At 44.8% G+C, this 21,907-nt stretch overlaps 2 protein-coding genes across 6 annotated transcripts; both read right to left on the bottom strand.

Annotated features, from left to right (window-relative positions):
- Positions 1–808: 808 nt before the first annotated feature.
- On the bottom strand, positions 809–16,423 carry ZDHHC13 (zinc finger DHHC-type containing 13). 5 transcript variants are annotated; one of them, XM_030950231.1, is made up of 17 exons: positions 16,282–16,423; positions 15,569–15,702; positions 15,067–15,189; positions 14,564–14,641; positions 13,978–14,122; positions 12,627–12,691; positions 11,893–12,055; positions 10,914–11,039; positions 10,471–10,604; positions 9,597–9,697; positions 7,043–7,173; positions 5,962–6,024; positions 5,496–5,589; positions 4,043–4,126; positions 3,072–3,229; positions 1,797–1,894; positions 809–1,280 (listed from the first exon to the last, which is right to left on the bottom strand). In XM_030950231.1, the coding sequence occupies exons 1-17, from the start codon at positions 16,300–16,302 to the stop codon at positions 1,145–1,147; spliced, it is 1,854 nt and encodes a 617-aa protein (XP_030806091.1). In that variant the 5' UTR covers positions 16,303–16,423; the 3' UTR covers positions 809–1,144. The 5 variants fall into 5 exon arrangements, with proteins under 5 accessions (XP_030806091.1, XP_030806090.1, XP_030806092.1 ...); XM_030950230.1 differs by having other exon boundaries at positions 15,569–15,802; positions 16,282–16,318; XM_030950232.1 differs by having other exon boundaries at positions 16,212–16,300.
- Positions 16,424–18,184: 1,761 nt separating this feature from the next.
- Positions 18,185–20,484, bottom strand: LOC115903953 (serine/threonine-protein kinase pim-1-like). The gene is given in 6 exon segments (XM_030948913.1): positions 18,185–18,288; positions 18,611–18,787; positions 19,184–19,550; positions 19,882–19,932; positions 20,025–20,057; positions 20,059–20,484. Coding segments are annotated over 6 exon segments (1,158 nt in total).
- Between the last annotated feature and the right edge of the window lie 1,423 nt (positions 20,485–21,907).

Genomic DNA, 21,907 nt, shown 5'->3' with positions numbered 1-21,907 from the left:
GTCTCCTAGTTGAGTTTTGATTATGCAGGCAATTGTGTTAGAACAAGTAGATGTTATTTGCTTTGAGACAATTAAAAAGGATTTGAAATTCTCTTTCCCTGAGGGAGGTATTTCTAAAAAAAAACCCAACATTTTCTCAGGATACAGTGTTATAAGTTTTGTCTGTTTTCAAGCTACAATAAAGTACTTACTGCTTCACAATATTTTTATTTGTATTTGCTTGTGCTTACACATTCTACAATGTTTCAGACAAATGGATTTCACCAAGATGAATGGAACCCCTCACAAGAATTGCATTTCACTACAGTACTTACAGTCTATTCTAGATGGTATCTGGCTTTAATTTCCTGATCTTGAACTCTGTCCCTGCTGGTTTTCTTTGTTACCTACTTTGACTTACATTCATATCACACTGTATAGCTGGCCCCTCCTTTTCTTGGGAACGTGGCTGACATCAGCTATTACAGATGCAGTGGGGAACAATTCCCTCCTTTTATGCGCATTGCCATCTTCCATCATAACCTTATCCATTTTCATACCCTAACAGGGCATATATATGTGAAAAACATAAGGCAAAGAGTCAGGCTCCTTCTTATGGTTTTGTGCCCACCCACTCTTAAATACCTCACTGGTCACATATCCCTTGACTCTATTTCCATCTGCAAAAATACACTTAGAAGTATGAAAGCTCTATTTTATTACATGTAAACTCTTTAAATACAAAGACTTAGAGATTTTCAGAGCATAAGCAATAAAATTACAATGTAATTGTAATATTAGGTTTTTAAACATGAATGTTCACCTTAATTTTCAAATTTAATTGTCTTTTGTTACCAGAAAAGTAAAGCAAATGTTACCAACATAATTTTGAAATTCTGCCCCAAAAACTTACCTTTCAGAAATATATATATTTGTGTCATCTCCTCACATAAAATTTTAATAGTTTCAGCTCAAATTATATATACACAGATACACAGTGACTGTTCCATATACAAATCTGCTGTATCTTATGTAAGGTAAGTTTAATATTTGAAACAATAATAAAAAATAAAAACAAGCAGCTTCAGAAGAATTTGTAGAAATTAACAAAATATCTAGTTTTATTTAGCTTTCAGCTCAACCGTCTTAGAAATTAAGCAAAGTTTTACACAGAATGAACATTTTTCTCTTTTGCTGGATGGAAAAGTTTGTATTGCTTGGTCCAGTCAATTAAGTTGGGTTTGAACATACCAAAGCAACTGCACTGAAAAAAGTCTGCAAGATTCTGGAAGCATCCACGGCTGAAAAAAAGAGAAGAATATGCATTCATAAACCTAAGAAAAGAAGACTGCAAGCATGAAAAATACCACTTCACCATGAGACAGTACTTAAGATATTAACTTGTCAAGCCAGACAGCCCAGGGAGAAGAAACAGAAGAGATCTCAATTGAGCATTATTCCTTTGCTGAACTTTTACAACATGTTTTACATTAACACATAAGAGTAGATTAAGTTGAACTCAAATAATGCCCCACAGTTAGTAAGATCCCATCTGTTAGTATACCTGAGGAAACAGGGAAACCTTGGTACTGATTTCTCTATTTACAGAGGTAAATACTGCAGGAGTAGTCAGAAAGAAAATTAGGGTATGAACTGGTCCCTTTCTGATCCTACACAACAGACACAGAGACTGATGAACAAATTTTTGGACAGCACTCCCTCACCCCAAAAACAGTGGTTTTGCACTTATGAAGCAGTGAAGCAAATCGGTACTGAAGAGATAACATGTTAAAAACACTCTATTCATAAATACCCACTTGTATGGAGTCCTCCTGAGTGAAACAGGATGCTTAGAGGATTTTCTCTGTACCAGGAGATTCATTCTTTCATGTGAGGTCAACCCCAGGAACACAATCTGATTGGAAAAAAAACATAAGTAATGGTTACAACATGAACATCACAAATTAAAATCCTAGTGAGCAAAAGATACTAATAAGAAGGGAGTAGGGAGGAAGAATCTGAACATATCTAACAAATAAGTAACCACTGCTATAACTGATGACTGCAAACTATGTCTTTAAATGTCACTTGGGCTAAAACAGAACCTGGCAAGAACCAGCTTCCAGTGAAGGCAAGCTTAATTGGAACGTCTGTGAAGACTGTACTTTCACAGATGTCTGCAGAAGTATAAGATCTATCACAGTTAAGCACCAATCTCCTCAGATTTTCGTCTACATTCTACCACACAAAATGGTAGAAAAAGACACCTTGATCCACAATGACACTAAATGCCATAAAGCAGTATGTTTTCAAATCACTGTGTATGAAACGCAGTAGTTAAACTGTAAATATCCTCCCTATCTTTTTCCAGCATGGTATCCCACTGTCTTGGACATTGCAAAAATCTAGCAGTACACGTCTAAGATTGTGGAGCTTTTTGTTTTTTGGGTTTTTCTTACTGAACAAGATGTAAAACAAGCCCTTAGCTCAGTGTGCTTAACACATATTTCAAAGACACCTCTTTCCTAAGAGCTGCTAAACAAGCTGTTTCACAGATGTTTTAAGACAGGTCTTCTCAATTTTGTTTGCATAGCCAAGCTTTTCTCTGATAAAAACATAAACAAGAAATTTGACAGTCCTCAACAAGATAGAATCCAGGTCATATATTTTTACAGTAGCAGTGGGATTTAATACAGTTTAATGGCACATGGCTGAGCTCTACCACAGAATTTTCCACTCAGGAATAATTGTGTTACTGAGCTTTTGTGCAGTTTTGGGGGCATTAATACCAGTTCTATTAGTCAAATAAATTTCTCGGCTTTAAATACAACTTTTTATAGGCTTGGAATTTTGAGTAGTAAACCCAGAGCTCAGTTATAGGAATGATTTGCAGACTGTGATTCTACTTCCAACAGAGAAATGCTGAATGCACAAGCTGAACCTTTGAAACTTCAAGGTCTGCCTTGAGATTTAAGAGAAGCACCTTGCTGTGACAGTAATCAGGGAGAGCAGGCACAGAGTTTTTATGGCAGCAAATCATTCCGGGAAGAGCTTTAATTTGACAAGAAGCATAAACTAAAGGAATATATTACCTGATAAAGCTGAACAGTGAGCCACACAGAGGCCCACAGGGTGTGGAAACAAGCTACTGAGGAGATGTAGGAAACCCAGGGAGAGCAGGACACTGTCTGGGTGAAGTACGTCCACGCTCCATCTTGATGGAAATTTGCTGCACAGTGGTTGGACCAATCTGACAAGACACACAATCAGTTAATTGTGTTTTTAAGCCCTTAAGAGCTGAGGAAAGATTATCTGCATGAAATGAATATTACATAGCAACATCCTCTAGAAATACCATGTTTCATCTACCCCGTTGCCACCTAAAAGCATCCACACAGATGTGTGAGTGCTTGCTATTCTGGCTGCATAATCTTCACACTCTGTGTTCATGATCCACAGAAAAATACCCTTGTTTTTAAAGGTTGGTGCTATAGCAATTCATCCTCAGCAACTGAATTATAAGGGTTTACCTCTCCTTTCAAACAATTTTTTTAATTTTACAAAGTAACAGTCCAGATTCATTAACAAAATAAAATACTTTTTTTTCTCTTCAGAATTAAACTACTTTAAAACCAAAAAGAAATGTCTGCATTTAGTATGAATATTTCCAAATTAAAAAAAAATCAATCAAGCTTTTGCAATAATGTATATACAAACTCATTTTCTGTTACAGCAAAGGGGATCCAGATTAGAACCTGTCACCTGACCTTCCGCCACATGGCTTCCCTATTTCCTCTCTAACAAAAATGCTTCCTGCTATTTGGTTTTCCAATGGGTATCCCACTACAGCAGCATCTTTGTTCTTGCCCAACACAAATGGAATCAGGTATTTGACCAAAGACTTAGATAGGATGCATTTTCACTTAAGCTACACAGTAACATCACTGCTAAAATAAGGTATCAGTTGTGCAGGGTGCACTTGCTGGAAATGAAATGCTGAAAACTAAGGACCACACAGAGATGGATTTGAAAGCTAAATAAAACTAAATTCATGGATACATACACTGAAGAGTTCCATAAAGCAGCCAGACACCAGTCATTGTCAGAAAAAACAGGAACAACAGGTAGTAGTAATGGTTCCCAATGCCTGAAATTGAGGGGGAAAAAAGGAAAAAATAATTTAAAGTTGGACATTTTAAAATTCAGCAGTACTTGCACTTCTACTAAAGTTAGCAGGAATAAAAAGAGTCAAAACCACTTCTTATTTTAACCTCTGCCATCCACAAGAGAGCTTGGCAAGGCTGATCTCTCTCTCAACTTTGCCCTGTAAGCCATCCCAATTTATATAATAGAATTAGTTCTGATAAAGTCAGCCAGGATTTGTCTCTCCTTCAGAGCATGCCTTCAGCTGTTTTAGTCTGGTGAGACCTAATTAAGTAATCACAACTCCCTCCCATGCACAATAAAATTGCCTCGTATACTGAGAAGTCTAAGCTATTAAATTTGCTGGAACTTGCGTGCTTCAGAATTGAAAACATACACATAAAAAACCCTAGACCTCTGTCAGAAAAACTGTTACATTAAGATATTTTTTTAAATTACAATGATATTTCTCAAAGCTTTGAGACAACACATCAGAAGGATGTCTCAGCACCTTGTAAACAGCAAACATTGCAAAAATAGCATTTAAGACTAGGAAAAAGGCTGTTGGCAAAAAAAAAGTGAAAAATATATTGTTACAAATGTGAAGCTCTCACCTTCCTATCTTGAGCATCACCAGTAATAAGTCAGAAAGGAAGAGAGAGGGTGAGAGGGAAGAACACAAGAAGATGGAAATGCCCTGCAGGGTTATCTCAGTGGTACAGCTGCTCCACTCAGAACTGTCCCTAACAGTGACAAGGGGCAATGGAAGTTCAGGAGGACGCACGAGTCCAGCCACTTCCTGCAGTTCATTCTCCTCATCCACAGCTACTGCATTAAAATGTCAGACTGTGCACATTTGTCTGGTTCTTTTAGTATCTACTCCTGGACAGATTGTCCAAAAAAGTTTGCTTAATCCCTTTCTGAACCTGCTGACATTGCCTGTGTCTGCAAACCCTTACAGCAGCAAGCTGCAAAATTTCCCTGCCTGCCATGTGGAGACATTTTTCCTTTACCAATCTTAAATTCCTAGTTCTACTATGACATGCTTGGCTAATAATTCTGCATTCACTTTAGCCACCATCTTAATAATTTTTTTCTTTCCTTTTTTAAAGTCTCAATCATATCCCCTGTTCCTTCTCTAAAGAAAGAGTTACAGATTGCATAGTGTGTGTTCTTAGGGTGACCACTCTAACAACCCCTAAATAATCTTATTTGCTTTTCTCTCTTCCATCTAATTTCCCTCTGGCATCTATCAGAGTCCTTCAGTATCAACAGGATATTCTTGTGTCTCTCTCTTTAAGGGGATAAATGTTATCTCTGCAACTTTTAAAATACGTGGCATTTTCAAATTTGATAAAACAACACACTCTCACCTATGCACTGTCCAGTCCACAGAGAATGCTGATCATATCTGGCTACACATGCTTGGCAAGCAAGGCAATGCACAGATCTCAAAGGCTTCCTTACCTAGGTGAGGATGAAGGGAAAGAACACACTCATAGCAGAAGCATCTACTTTGCTCAAAATTTAAGGCATCATCTTACAGTTACCACCACATTTTGCATAATTACTGTGTCATAGACCTCACAACACAGAACATAGATGAGAACCATACACCTTAATTAAAAAGAAAAAAGATTGAATTTTTAAAAATTAAGATTAGAGTCCAAGGATCTCAAAATATCTCTTATCACCATAAAAGAAATAAAGAAATCTAAACAATATATAACAATCTACTTGTGTAACACTTTAATGACAAACAGTGAGGAAAAAGGATTTTTATGGCAGTATTGAGTAAAAGGCAGGTTCACAAAAAAAAAGTACAAAAGCCCTACTTACAAGACATGATGTGCAAAATGTTCTGAAGTCCAAGCAACCAGCTTCTGCAAGAGCTATAATGTTCTGAAAGATAAAGTATTTTGTGCTTGCATTTGGATAACATTTCCATAAGTGCTATGAAGATTTCTACATTAGGACTTTTGCAGTTTGTAAGTATTTTAAGTGCCAAGCATGAACAGGAGTAAGAACTTGCTATTTAAAGAGGTGCACAAGAAAAAACAAACCAGTAAAGACTAATGCAGCTTCACCCACACAAGATTACTCAGAAAAGTATTTCTGTGTTGCCAAAATTAATAAATGATGTGAATTAAATATTCCTTAAAATGAGATGGCACCTCTCACATAGTCAGCCAGACTTCAGGGAGATGAAGCCTGCTCCTTTACAAGGACACAATGTTTATGAGTCCTGTGGCAATATGTTAAAACTGCAGTTTATTCTCCCTGGCAATTGCAAGAAATACAACCTCAACGAAAGCCATGAGATCACAAAGAAAATGCTCTCCTTAACCCATAGGCTGGAGAGACCAGACACTAAATTCTCTACTGACTGGCTGCCCATGATTTCTTTAGGCTACTATAAAACAGTTAGGAAATAGCATGTGAGTTGCACGATGTTCAAGCACAAAAAACATTATACACATCCTCAAAGCACATGATAGAATTTAAATAATTACTAGCATATGATATATAGGAAAGCACTGTGACTATTTCTTTCTAACCATAGACAACTGAAGCAGAAACCATGCAAAACTTATATTTTTTATAAGTGAAGTTCTATTGAATTCATATCACAGATAACACCAGTGGGTCTGTACAATCTTTGGCCAAAGCTCACATTCCAATGAGAAGACAGAGGAAAGGAAATTATAGCAGGACAAGGAAGATAAGGAAACAAGCAATAGAAGGAGAAATTCTCCAAGATCTGTGTTGTTAAACAACATTGCTAAAACCTCTTTAAGGAAGAATATTTCACTGCTTTCCAGTTTAACAAAGCTGCACATGATGACAAGCAACCACCATAATTGGCTGATACATGCTGCACCACACCAGCCCTTCCATTTGTTTTCACAAAATCACCTACCTCTTTTTTTTCTTCTTCTGAAGTCTTTATATATCCAGGATCAGTACTGCAGGTTTTATAGAAATAATAGAGAAGACTCATCACGCTGAACACAACAGAGATTTTAAGAATTACATTTGTGTGTGTGGTATGTGATAGTCAGGTTAAGGACTATATTCTTATAACTCATAACACCACTATTTGTCAAACAAGCAAAATATTCTAAAATTAGTTAATACTACTTTACAAGCAAGACACAAGAAGGAAAAAAATTACTTTTACAGTGGGATCCTTTCTGTCCTTCCAAGGCCATCTTATCAGAGAAATGGAATAATCTGTCCAGTTTGAGTGCTGAAGAAGACTTTTACAACTGTATAAACCTGCATCACAATATGGTTCCATGTCATCTTCCTTAAAAGTCCTCCAGACTTCTGCCTTTGAATATTTCAGAGGTATGAAACAAAACTGATTTGTTTTTTCCCCTCTGGAGCTTTTGTACTTTATTTAAACAATATCAGTCAGACATGCAGAGCTATAAAGCTTCTGGCAGCTGTGAGATTCATTTGGCTGCTGCACCCACCCCTAACTCAAACAGGCTCTTACTCAATCTTACCTTGTCTCATTCATTTCAGCCAAAAGCAACTAAATATACTCATTCAGAAAAATGTAACTGAAAGTCATCCTGAAACTATTTTTGTCACACACACAAAAAAAAAAAAAGCCCAAGCACACACTACTAAACACTTCTGAAGGTAATGGGACATTAGCAACACCATTTTAACACTATGAACTAAAACCATCTGTGTATCAGATGACTGGGGAAGAAAAACATGTCAAGATTAACTGTCTCTACACAGCAACAGAGGAATATGGAGCGAGACTAGTTTAATACAAATTAAAGTCATGCATCAACCTTGAGAGCTCAGGCTGCTAAAGAACAGTCCCTGCTGCCACCAAGGACCAGACAGCTCAAGTCTGGAGCTGGATTGCATCTCCAGTGACTCCTCAGTCACTTCAGGAACTCCAGGGAAAATAATTTTTAAAAATCCAGGATGGCAACCTCAAAAAGTTGTTAGTTCATAAGACAAAACAAAAAGTTGTTTTGTCTTATGAACTAACAACAGTGCAAACAGTTCTAATTAAAATAAAGGCGACAACTCATGAAATACTGGCACAAACACCAGCTGTGTTTGTTACATTGCAGTTGCAGGCTGCAATTATAGAAGCCAAAATTATGGTGTGTTTCTTGTGGATACTACTGGTCTATTTGCACTGGTATTGATTTTTTGGAGCTCAGAGAAATCTTTAGTTAGAATGGCTGGATTTTCATTCAGTCCAGAGGAAGTCTGACAGACAAATACAGCTTACTAAAATCCTGAAAACTTTTAGAACACCCAGATCTGTGACCAGCTCCAGAAGGAAAACACACTCATGAGAAAAAGGGTTGGACAGTGAAATGGAAACCTATCCACTGGCCCATCTCACCAAGCTATGGTTAGTACTTCAAGAATATTGCTATGATCATTATCTTCAGCAAAGTGTCCAACTCAAATCCCTACCAATGGAATTTTTTTTTCCTTTTAACTTAGATTACACCAATAAAACAAACCTTAAACCTTCACAACAATTGAATAACACCATTTCCATTTATACAATCATGTGTGTGAATCCCCAGCAGGAATACACTTGATCAGTTTATCAAAGTTAATCCTGATAATTCCATTAAGGACATCTTAATTGGGAACAGTACAAGAGAAAATGTAATTTAAAGGCTGAATTAAAAATTAATTAAAGCTGTGTAGCAATACATTGTAGCTGCTTTAGTACAAAATTATTTGCAGTTCTAAGTATCTTCCTAAAGGCTTTTTCATGCAACTTTATTGATAAACAGATGCCCACTGTGTAACTAAAGAGCAGGGCACTGGAAAGAGACCACAAACTACTGAAATGTTTTTGTACTTATCACTGAGAAGGCTCTTCAAAGCGAGTAAATGTCAGATAGAAATTAGTTCACTGTACACTAAAGATTCAATGTAACCTGTGAATAAAGACAGGAGACTGGACAGTCTTTGCAGGAACAAAAAGAAATTTCTTCTTTTTTTTAGGGAGGTGGTGGTAGAAGATGTTGTTTTCAAAGGCAGGAGCATGAGTACCACCAACTGTCAAATGCTTATCATTTTATAAAGAAGAGATGCTTTCAGTATTATTATTAAGATATGTGTTATCCAGTTATACCACATGACAAAATACATAACTGTGCAACAGTTTCAGTGAGGAAGATTAAAGAGTGACGTGTAGATGCTAACAGAAATCATTAGTTTTATAACACCCTCATTCTGATATTCCAGTAACGTATGAAATAAGTCAGTTCATAAAGAAGACAAAAATCTATAGACAAAAGAAGACAAAGTGACTTTAAAGTCACTTTGCCCCTTCCCAATGGGATTAAACCAATCTTACTAGACATTAACAGCCACATGGAATTATCTGGAACTTCTCATCACAGTTTGCACAACCAGGTTCAGATTTGCAAGAAACTCCAAGCAGAATTGCATTTCCTGAGTATAAAGGATATCAGGCAGGAACCAGAAAAACCAGGTCATGGACATCCAAAAAACTGAACTTAGCAGAAATGCTGTGGGAAGATATCTTAGATTCTTGAGCCCCACGAGTTGCCTGAAAGGACATTAAAAGAAATAAATATTTTTCAAAATATATTTGAAACATAAATCCATAGAATATAAATCATCTGGTTTGTAACCATAAAAACTGCATGCACACGGTTTATTTCAAGTTGCTCAAAGCAATCAACAACTGTCACTCAAAAACATTCTTTATCCATACATATAGGGGATTAACAATGCAAAAATGAAACTGAAGAGTGCTCTGCTCCAGCACAATATTATATATCTAGGAAGTACTGTAGGACTGGTTAAAAGTCCCATCTCTGTCTATTTGCACACAGATAGCATTGCCATATCAGTGACCACTGACTTTGGCAGGAAAAGTGACAAACAGCTCAAGATAACACTGGGAGGTCTAGGGAGCAGGAGAGGGGATGGCTCCTTAAAACTAATTTTGTGACAGAATATATCAGGAAAAAGTTGTGATAAAGGACATTTCTGAGCAGACATCTCAATGCCTACCAGATACAGACCATCAGTAACACTCTGACAATAAAACTAGCTAACAGACTGGGTTTGGGGTTTCTTTTTCAACTCCTTCAGTGACAAGAAACTGTTATTGTGTGCACCTAAATACATTCAATTATTATGGTCAATCATTCTAAAAAGTACATGCATTTAAATTCTCCACACACCATGCAACCATTTCTCAGGAGGTATCTTTTATGTTAACTGAAACTAAACTTCGAAAAGAATTATGTATCAGATGCTTTTTTAAGTGTCTTTGCCAAGTAAGTACATAAACAGAGAGAAAAAGCCACAAACCTCACAAACAGAGACATCATAAATAGCAGGCTGAGAAGCAAACCTCCTTTTAAAAGCCAAGAATCAGAACTTAAGTCCACAACGTATCCAATGGCCCACATGAATGTCAAGGAAGATGCTAACATCAGGAAGAGCTGTTAAAATTATTATTGTTAAAATATGACAAAGTACTCAAGCAGGTCTTACATAAAAGTATTCAGTTCATGTAATGACAAATGCTGAAAGACTCACAATAAAATAGGACAAGGTGACACATCGATACATCAAAAGCAGGGGTGAGGTATGACATAAAACTCTCACCCAAACCACTCCAATGTGCTTTTAAAGAATTATATTTTGTGCACCCAATTTCAGAAATTACTCTTGCTAGAGTTAATTTGCATGTCACTCTAAACATAGCATGCTCTGGTTTTATTTCTATTAGTTATTACTCAGGAAATTACCTCATATTTCTCTACTATTTTCAGTAACCTGTTATTTCTCCTGTTTCTCATTTTTTCTTCCTCTTGTAGCATGTAAACCATGAAGTGATTCTGACTTTGGTAAGCAATGTCAAGCGGCCTCTGTCCCTTTAACAACAAATAGGGTTATTTATTTATTTATTACTTTAAACATAAATACTCTCATTTTTAACAAAAGCAATAAATTAATATAGTTAGAACAAGACTAACTGGGCAGTTACTTCCCAGCCCCACCTCCCCTCCCCACTATTTTTTTAAGGTAAAAGTAAGCTAAAGTCATGCTTAAATCAGAGCTTCGTAGCTCCAAAAACTGATACCTGTAGCTGTTTATCTGTTGGATTGCTTCCAATAACATATCTATATAGTCGTGGGAATGTATACTTTCAACATTTATGCTATCAATTTCTACAAATACTAAGTTGAAGCCTTTCATATGTGATAACCTTTTGAATGTACAAACAGGCATTGCCAAATACCAGCTTTCACAGGAGGACAATCACTTCATTTGAAGTCTTTATGAGTCTGACTAGACACTAAGAAATGTATTTTTTAAAATCTGCCCAAATCCTCATGACAAGGTCTTTAAGTAGAAAACAGCCAAATGAAGAAATGAAAGAGAAATTAAACAAGGTCCTGAGAAAATGAAACTAATTAAACACCCCAAGAAAATGAAACAAAAAAGGGTGAGGGAGCAGAATCAAGTCAAAGGACACAATTACTGTTCAGTGAACACAAGGTGTGGCTGTTCATTACACAAAGGTTTCAAAGAACCTCTGCATTCATACTTTGAGCCACACCTCAAGAAAGGTACTAACTCCCTTTTGAGAAAAACTAAGAATACCTGCTCTTAGCCAAACCCTGCTGCAATTTACATCCAACATGGAGAAGACTGAGATTTTTCTTTACATTCATTTTATACATTCATGCTACACAGGATAAAATATCACAAAGGAAATCCTACCTTCACATTTTTTACGTCCAGGCTGGCACCAGCTTCCAGCAACAGATCCACTGCACTAGTATTTCCTGAGGCTATTGCCCAATGCAGTGCAGTATTCTTTTGAACATTGTCTACAGCATTGAGAGAGGGGTTAAACTTTAAGAGAAACTTCATGGGTTCTGGTCTAGATGAAAATAAAGTATAAGAATTAACAAACAGAAGATAATCTAGACTGGGAATGAAACTTTTGAACACTTTATAAAATAACAGTTCCCATCTGTGAAACAACAGCAGACATATAATGCCTTCTCACAACCAGCTCATCAATGGTAGATCCATGTTTAGAATTCCCCACCTGCCCTGGAAGTTTTTCTCCAGATGATGTTACCTTACGATTTTAACAAATATGAGGTACATAAAACAGATTATATCTTCAACAACACCATAGCTTGTATCTCCCCATTTTATTAGCTCTAAATGCATTTCACTGCCTTCACAACCATTTGTTTTCATTTTGCAGAAAATACAATAAGGCTGCAGACGATTTAGCCACAAACCTAAACTTATTTAAGAAATTTCTTTCACTTCTTTTGCTATATCCAATAAGCATTCCCAACTCTAGATTTCTGAAACACCTCATATTTCCGTACAAATGGAAGGGAAAGTAATGTCAATTAAAAAAAAAAGTAAGGAAAAATTCACCTCACTGCTTCTTGAGTACAATACAATAGAATCTTCAGTTATTCTCTACTTACCCAATGGCTTTTTGTGCTGTTAACATTAAAGGTGTTTGTCCATTGAAGTCTGTTGTGTCTATGTTCTAAGAATAAGAAAAACATAACAAGAAAGTGATTACCAGTGATCTCAGGAAACAGAGGAATTTGGGGCTTATAACTGGCTTAGCTTCACTAATGAACAGAAAAAAGACAAATCAAAACATATCAGCCAAGAAGCCAACACTCATTTAAAATTTCTTCCTCCTTCTACAAGTCTTGCATGTCATTCCTTTCAGAATATTCTGAGTTTCTATGTAAGGAAATTTTTAAGGGAGAGACTCCACTAAGGATATTTTTAAGTGAATCATATCAATTGTATTTCTTGTCCTGCTTGCAAAGAAATACTATCAATAAAAAGAACCTTGTAAAGCAATGCTAACCATATTCCTTGTGTAAATAGATGTACATAAAAGATGTAAAGAAAATACATAAAACAGATTTATTAAAACAACAAAGAAGGATTACATATCTCAAGACATAGGTAATTATCTAGCCTAAATTTTCTTCCTTCTTCACAACAAAGGCTTCCTTGCTTTCTCCCTCCATCCATCATTACATTAGCGCAGATTTACTTAAAAGAATTATTCACATGGATATTTTTAGTAGAAGATAGGTGGGCCAACAACTTTATTAAGCCTGTGATATATGCCACTGCACCTACATTCCTGAGGTCAGTTACTCTCCCTAAAGAGAACTTCATGAGAAAGAAAATAAACTTAGCAAACTTTAAAATCCTAATGCTAGATTGTTTCTCAGAATCAGTCTAGATCCTATAAGAACTCTGTCATTTTTATTAGCTTGTTGTAACACTTGCCATCAATTCTGCTCATTTCACATATAAGCTAAGAGACATCAACTACCACGGATACAAAACAGAAATTTCTAATGAAAATACAGACCTAGTCTGATAATTTTTTCTGCATTCTTCAATTTATGGAAAACTGCATAGATTATTATTGACAAAGTTGTAATCAATTCATAAATACTTCATGATGTCTATACATCATATACTGCTTTTTGTTCCCACGTTTAAAAGCCATTGGTTGTTTCACAGCACCACAAATCCAGACAGCCTTAACAACACTCCTAAACATGCTGAAATGTAGTGAATCTGGATGTGGGGGACGACAGGAATAGGGAAGAGCATTAAAAAAATTATATATACAGATATAAAAAACACCTAAGTTTGTCTGTGCTTCTAGCACATAAAAATAGGTGTAAAAGCACTGTTTTTCATCTAGGGAAAAAACCCAGTTAATTCTGAAATGTCTCCTATACACAGGCAGCTACTCGTAAGCAGAAAAGAACATCTGGGGCATCAGCAACATACCTGGCCTTTTGCTATGAGGTAGGCTATGATGGGCATGTGTTGGAACAGCACTGCTAAATGAATGCTACTGAATCCTTCCCCATCAATAAGACTGGGATCCGCTCCACATTTCAACAATAACACAACCATCGGAAGGTGTCCTTGTCTACAACAATATGTGAAATGAAACTATAGAGATGATTTTAAAAATGGATATTTTAATGAAAGCATTGCCTTCATAATTCTCACAGGCATTCCACAAAATATTTCAGCTTCTCATGGCTTTATTTAGGAAATCATATTAAATACATACAGCCTAATAAATGAACCTAGGGTGAAGCGTTAATTTAGACTACAGTGGTTATTCTACAGTAACTTCTCCTGTGAGTAGTCATCCAAGCCTCTGCCTCTGGCAAAAGACTGACAGTCCAGAAGAAAGGACTCATCTTCCAGCAGGAGACTTCTCAATCGGAGAAGTTTTCCCAGAATAATTATTTTAGGTTATGTTTTCTCCAGTGAGCAGTGCTTTGCTCTCTGAATCTCAGAAAACTCTACCACAGCTGTAAATACCAACAGATTTGCAGTTAGGGGTTGCAAGCAGCACTACCTGGTGGCCCAGTGCAGGGGTGTAGAATTCAAATCTCCACCAAGCTGATCCACTACCGCACCTTTGGAAATGTAATATCTGTGTAGTAACAGCACAATAAAGTCAGGAACAGACACAAAAAAATAGCAAAACCTTACACTAAAGATAACATAGCTAAAGGAGCAAATGACTCATAATAAAAAATTCACTGGAGAAGGAAATGGACAAAAGTGGTTTAGCAGTAAGTAATGCTGTTTCAAGAAAATGTTGAAGAAAAAATAGTCATTAGCAAGGTACTTCTACAATCAGCTTTCATCTTTTTACAGAAACAAACCAGGAAAATCTAATGTTTTCATGTATTACATGATTTCACATAAAAAGAAACAGGCTACCTTTATATTTCAGTGATATTTTCACTAAGGTAAGTGCATTAAAATTTGAATTCTACCCTTCTCTTCTCAAAGTGATTATAGGTACCAGTGGCAGAATATACTGTGTTACTGTCACAGGGACTCCCAGCTTACTTTACCAGCTCCTGTCTGTTGTTTATTGCTGCCCAGTGAAGAAGAGTCACATTTTCTTTGTCTGGTTGTCGAACATCATATCCTGCTTCTACCAGTTCTTTGCATCGTTCTAGCATTCCATACCTTAAACGAGAAAGAAAAAGAATAAATTTACTTATCATTTTTCAGTATTCTCTAATCTGGAGACATTTGCATCCTAAAGAAAAAATAGATCTCAGTAAGCTTCACCCAGCAGATCCTACTGGAGCAAATTCTACGTTGCATTCAGTGGAAGTCTTGTAAAAAGAGTGGGACTGTGCCTTGATGAGTAGAATTTTCTACTTAAACAAAGCTGCTCGAAATGTTTTTATTTACAATAGCAACAGTAAGTTATTTTCCCTCTTCCACTACAGGGAGAAAATGAAACTGAAAACGTTTCCTTTGTAAAAATATCCAGCCTGGCTCACATTTGAGGACACTCCTATCTATTTCAACACTCGGCACACTCAGAACATGTACTTACTGTGTAGCCTTGACTATATCACAGGTGCTGGGGTCTTCAGCAATTGGATATGGGCCTGGGAGACCTTTATCTTCACGGACGCTGTGGCTCCTGTGCATATGAGGTCGATGGGGCCCATGGCAATCGCTTTTACACTGATGGTTAACAAAACAAATATTAACCATTGTTATTTATCGGCTGCACACCACACACACCTCCGCCTTTACCAGAAGCACTCACTGGGCGTGGTAGGTTCTGTTAATACAAACGAAGATGTTAATTCAAAGCACAGTTAAAGCCTCCTGGCAAGAGATCAATCCTTTCATTTGCGGAGGACAGCAGGGATGGGGTTAAAGCGCATCAGGACAAATTACACAGGCGTTCAGCACCCTGCAGAGCTGGTTCCCGACACAGCAGCCTCCCCCACAACAGCGCTACACTCCAGAAACCCCAACCTACGGCCTTGGGGACGGTTTGAAACGCACTTGGCAGCCATGGTGCCACCCGCGCAGCCAGAAACCCGACGCGAGGGAACAGACAAGGCACACGCAGGGCACGACACGGACGACTCTTGCCCGGGGGCCCCCGCCAGACCCCGGCGGCACCGCGGCCGCCCCGGCCCCGCCCTCGCCACCTGCCCGAGGCCCGCGGCCGCGCTCCGCACCCCCAGCCTGGGCAGCACCGGCTCCCAGCCCCGCTGCAGCCCCGGCGCTGCCCGCGGACTCCCCGCTCACCGCCGGGCCGCTCTCCGCCATGCCCGCGGCCCCGCAGCTTCCTGCTCCCGCTTCCTGGGCACGGCTGCGGGGCGGGGCCGGGCAAACACGGCCCGGGCGGGGCGGCTCCGGGGGAGAGCGGGGAGGCCCCGGGGAGCCTTCCCAGAGAGCCCTCCCTGAGGCTGTCCCTGCCGCCGCAAAGCCGCTCGGGCGAGCGGATCGGTGGCTCCCGTGTGCCTGAAATGGCTCCTTCCCTTTTACCCAAGCAACCACACCGAAAAGCTCTCTGTTTTCGCACAGGATCCCCCCGGGTGGCGGACAAGGCGAATTGTCTGCTGGCGAATTTTTCGGGGCTTGTGCCTCAGCAGCTTGAAGCGATCCCTCGGTGAAGGCTCTGGAGCACGTCTGATGAGGAGAGGCTGAGGGAGCTGGGGGAGCTCAGCCTGGAGAAAAGGAGGCTCAGCGGGGACCTTGTGACTCTCCACAATTCCCTGAAAGGACTAATGTCACCTCCTTGTTGGCCCGGTTCCCACAGGAGTTCAAGGCCATTTGGGACCATTTCCACCCCCAGCTGAGCCCCAGTGTCTCCTCATAATGACCGCCAGGGTGAGGGAGGAGCCGCTATTTTAGGGCAAGCTGTGAGGGGCAAGTGGTCACCACCCGAAGAAATGGGGATAAACTAGGAAAACACCCAAGCACATCAAACACCCACAAGATTCCCAGGTCAGGTGGGACCCTGGCAGCCCTCAGAGTGATGCCATCTCTTCTGGCCTGAGGAGAAACCCCAGTATGGGGTGACCAGAGACCTCCAGCTCTCAAACATCCTGGGGCTGTGGGGACACGGGGACCTCCTGCCTCTGGAGGAAATGTGTCATGACCCTTGGACAATTGACAGTCACCACTCACAGGTCATTGGAAAAGGGATAATTATCACTCCCAGCTCAGCTACCAGACCAGGGCTGCCACACAGAGCTCTCGCCATCCTGTCACAGTGGGGTCCTGGCTGGAAGGATCACAGATCAGGTCAGGCCTTCAAGTAGAGACTGGGAGAGCCATTCAGGGCACAAGTGTCAGCAGCCTTCATAAAAGGGAAGAAAACAGAAAGAGCAGGCACATTAATGAAAAAAAAAAAACCCACAATTATTTCCAAACCTCTGTTTTGGTAGGCCAGAGCAGTAGGCAAAAGGTGGCACAGGTTTATTAGATGGCAACTACCCACAGGTAGGAACCTGGGTGCTTTCCTGTGACTAGTTACTGCATTTTCCATCACCATCGATTGTTTTTAAGGCAGAGGAAGATATTTTTTTGGGGGGGGGGGTGGGGGGATGGGGTACAATAATCCCCAGCACCACGGGAGTGACTCCAGCATCTCAACATCTCCCTTGCACTCCATGCACATGACTTAGCACGCTGCGGACCCAGATGGTCAAAGGCCGAGACCTGGCTCCCATTGCAGGGGAAGAAAGAGGAAGAGTTCATCAGGGCTCAACCTGAAATGACATTTTGTCTCATCTGGTTCTACTCACAGCTTTGATAAGAGAGCAAAGTCTCTGTTCCTGACCCACACAAGCCCTTGGAATGCACACAGGGACGACTGTGTCACTTCAGGAGAAGCCCTTGTGACTTTAAAAGGGCAGCTGTTGTTTCACTGTTGCATTTCGTGGTTCGGTCAAGCCCCTCCTCCCCGCACTACAGCCTGTGCTTGAAGACACAAAAGGACCATCCTGGAGGAAGGCATGGAAAGCTTGGCAAAGGCTGAAGGGAGCCCTGAGATTTCCCCTTTTCCCAAGAGGTTTCTTTAGCTGAAGTTGCTGACAAGGACCAGACTTGACACGCCACAATGGGTTTGTTTTGTTTTATTTCTCGGGTCCTCAGTCCTGTGTGGGATTCGGTAAGTGGGTGCTGCAGGGGCTCCGGCAAGGCGTCAAAAACGCCTGCCCTGCACCCAAGGGTGGCGCGGGATCTCCTCCAGCTGCAGCCTTTCCGCGGGGTGCTTGGCCAAGCACCAGCGGATCAGATGCTGGCACTCTGGGGAGAGAAGGCAGACAGCGGCGGTCAGTGGCAGAAGGCTCCTGCCCAGCTGCCCCCAGCGCCCGCGGGGCCCGGGCCGCGCTGCGTGTGCTCGGGGCCGCGCCGGGCCCCCGAGCGACTCTGCCCCGCGGGAAGAGAGCGGCGCGGCGGGACACGCCGCCTCCTTCGCCGCCGCGGGCCACGCCGACCCCGTGGGCACGGGCCGCCTCCTGCGGCCGGCCTCGCGGGGCAGATCGACGCCGCGCGAGCGGGGCGTGAGGGCGCGCCGGGCCGCGCGGCGCCGGCCGCCAGAGCCGCCTTCTCGGGGCCGGAGACCAACCTGGAGAGACCTGCTGCCAGAAGAAGAGCTGCCCCAGCACGATGGCATGGTCGTCCTCGAAGGGGAGGCTCCCGCACACCATGACGTACAGCAGCACGCCCAGGGACCAGACGGTGGCCGCATGGCCGTGGTAGCAGCCAAGCCAGATCCACTCGGGCGGGCTGTAGGCGTGCGTTCCTAGGGGAGACGGGCGGCGCTGTCCAGGCGCTGGCTGCTGCCTTGCAGAGCCCAGCGCCAGGCTCCTGGCTGAGGCGGGGGCTGCACCCGCGGCCACAGCTTCCCCCCCGAGGCCACCCCGCGTCCCCCAGCCAGCTAGCCAAAGCCAAGGAACCATTCTGCGATGCAAACAGAGCCAGCTGAGCAGCCCAGGCCCTTGCGAGCCTGCCGAACCGGGAGGCCCGGAGCCGGCTTTTGCCGCCCCGCTCTGTGGGCAGGGCCGGCAGCCGGCTCCCGGGGCACGGCGTCTGGCCCCGGCCAAAGGGCAGCCGGCTGAAGGCCGCAGCCCGCAGCCCGGGAGGGGAGTGGGGCCCTGCAGTGCCTGGCACCGGGAGCAGGGCCGGGCCCTGGGCTCACCGGCAAACCGCGTGTAGGCCCGCTCCTGGAGGAAGGTGCCGCAACCGAAGTCGATGAGCTTCAGGTCGCCGCTCTCCGGGTCCACGAGGAGGTTCTCCGGCTTGATGTCCCGGTGCAGGACGCCGCAGGCGGTGCAGTGCCGCACGGCCTCCAGCACCTGGACGAAAAGCCAGCGCGCCGCCTCCTCGCTCAGCAACCCATGCTCCAGCAGGAACTGCGGGAGATCCTGCCATGCCTCCGGCCGCTCCATCACCAGCACGAAGCTGTCAGGCAGCTCGAACCAGTCGAGGAGCTGGATGATGTTGTAGCAGCCAGAGCGCACCTTCTCCATCAGCACGATCTCCATGGGCACGCGGGTGCCGTCGGGCTGTGAGGAGGAGAAAATCAGTGCCTCCGGCAGGCCTGATGCTGCTGCCCTGGGGCTGCTGCGCTACGCCCTGCCTGGGATGCCCCAGGGCCCCCTTGCGCAGCCTCCCTGGTGCTTGGGCTTCCTCCCGCCCCGGGGATGCTTGGGCGGTGCCCCTGCCCGGCCCCGCCGCCGCCGCTGTTTGGCACGGCCGGGCCCGCGATGCTGCGGCTCGCACGCTCAGGCCACGCCCGCTGCCCCCCGCCATCCCCCGCCTGCCGCTGCCAGTCGGCGCCCCGGGATCCTCCCTGCCCGCCCCGCCCGCTCTGTGCCGCCGGGCCCGCTCACTCACCAGCTCGACCCACTGCAGGACGCTCTCCCGGGCCACGCGTTTGATGGCCACCTGCAAGCCATGGAGAGAGGAGGGCTGAGCTCCGGCCCTGCCCCTCCCCACCGCTGCCCCTCGTCCCACGCCCGGCCGTCGCGGCCACTCACCGGGCTCCCGTCGGACAGGCGGATGCCCGAGAAAAACGGTGCCGAAGCCACCGCTGCCCAGCTGCGGGCCCAGCTGGTACAGCTCCTGCAGCTCCCTCTTTTGCCCTGCAAAAGGCCGAGCGCAGCCATCAGCCCCGCGCCCAGGAACCCCCAGTGCCCGCCAGTGCAGCGGGCCGGGCCCCGCGGGCGCGCCGCTCTCACCTGCTCCCTGCTGCGCGCCGGGCAGCGTTACTGCCCCGCAGCCGACGGGCTGGCGAGCGGCAGAGCCGGGCCCGGGCAGCGCGCACAGGCGGCTGCAGGAGCCCCACGGCAGCGCGGCACGGCGGCACCGTCGCTGTCCCCGGCCTCGTGGGCTGGACTCTGCTCTTGGCGACGGCCGGGGCTGCAGCCCGAGGCTTCTTCGCCCGGGGGGTGCCAGGAGCAGCTGCAAACCAAGCAGGGCTTTCTGAAGCCGTGCCATCAGAGGCACTGGAAAGAGCCAGCGGCTAGGCTGCTCCCAGGGGCCCTGGCCTGGCCTGGCCGCGCCCCTAAGAGCCCCGGGGGAGCCTCAGACAGCTCCTCAGGAGATCTCACCTGCTACTGGAGAGCCCTTCGTGGCAATCGAGGGCTGCCTTGGCACAGCTTCCTGGGGATGGAGGAGCCTCCTTGGTGTCTCCAGGCTCGTCTCCACCACCAGGCTCGGGCTGTCGCCAGCTGGCACAAGCGGCACGGCGTCCTGGCAGCTGTGGGATGCCCGCTGCTGGCTCCAGGACGCTTGCTGCTCGGCCAGCTTCTCCCGAGAAGGCTCCCCTGGATCGGGCTGGGCTCCCGTTTGGACTTCTGGGCTTTCCCCGGCCACGTCAGGGGTCAGGGGTGCGCCCGCGGTGTTGAAGTCCGTGAGTCCAAGGGAGCTGGGAGACCTGTCCACGGGCTCTGCACCTTCTGCAGGCTGACAGGTCTCACTGAGCCTCTGCGAGGGATGGAGGCTGTCAGAGATAGCAGAGGCTCCTGGCAGGATGCAGGGTCTCTGACAGCCTGAGGCTCCTGCATGGATGGCTCTCCCCTGCTGTGCCATCCTTGCAGGCCTTGAGGCTCTCCCAGCGATGGAGAATCTTGCTGGGAGCAGCCTCTTGAGGGGATGGAGGCTTTGGGAGGAGCTGGACGGGCCACAGCAGGGCAGGCGGCCTCGCTTCACCAGCTCCTCCAGCTGTTTCCACAGCGCCTGCCACATCCCAGTAGAAGCGGCGCACGTGTCCCCTTGGCATCCCAGAGCAGGCGCATCAGCTGCTGCAGCTCCCGGGCCACTGCCACGCAGGGGCCGCAGCTGCAGGGCCTGCCCAGGGGCCTGGCGGGAGCACGTGGCCGCTTGCGCCGAGCGGCCCGAGGCCTGGGGGACCTGGGAGCCACAGGGGCTCCCCGGTTCCTCCGTGAGCCTCTGGGCCGGACCCCGGGCGCTCTCTCCTCCACGCTGTCCGTGCCCGCCGGCTCGGTGGCTGCCGGTGGCCAAGGGCCCACCAGACAGCCCCAGCGGCCAGCAGCAGGACAAGCACTGTCAGCAGGACGCCGCCGTCACTCGTGGCTCCGGCACGTCCCATCGCGACTGCACTGGCGACCGCGGGCCCTGGCCCGGCTTATATGCAGCGCCAGCACGGTGATGTCACAGTGCTGCGGTCGGCACAGCCCTGGCACATCACAGCCCTGCCTCACGCCAGCGCTCAGCCCCTCTGTGACCTCAGAGCCCAGCCCGCCTCCGGGAGCAGCGGAACCGGCTCGTGGCTGAAGATGGACACGGCCAGAGAAAGCTGCTGCCAGGGAGAACGGGAGCCCAGCCTGTGGCAAGGCAGCGTTCCCTGGAGCCAGGGGCGCACCTGGAAGAGCGCTGGTGCCAGCAGCGTCACGCCCAC

This window comes from Camarhynchus parvulus, chromosome 5 (assembly GCF_901933205.1).
Source record: "Camarhynchus parvulus chromosome 5, STF_HiC, whole genome shotgun sequence".
Classification (NCBI taxonomy): domain Eukaryota; kingdom Metazoa; phylum Chordata; class Aves; order Passeriformes; family Thraupidae; genus Camarhynchus; species Camarhynchus parvulus.
Note: the sequence above shows the minus strand (reverse complement) of the source record. Positions and strands in the feature narration are given on the sequence as shown.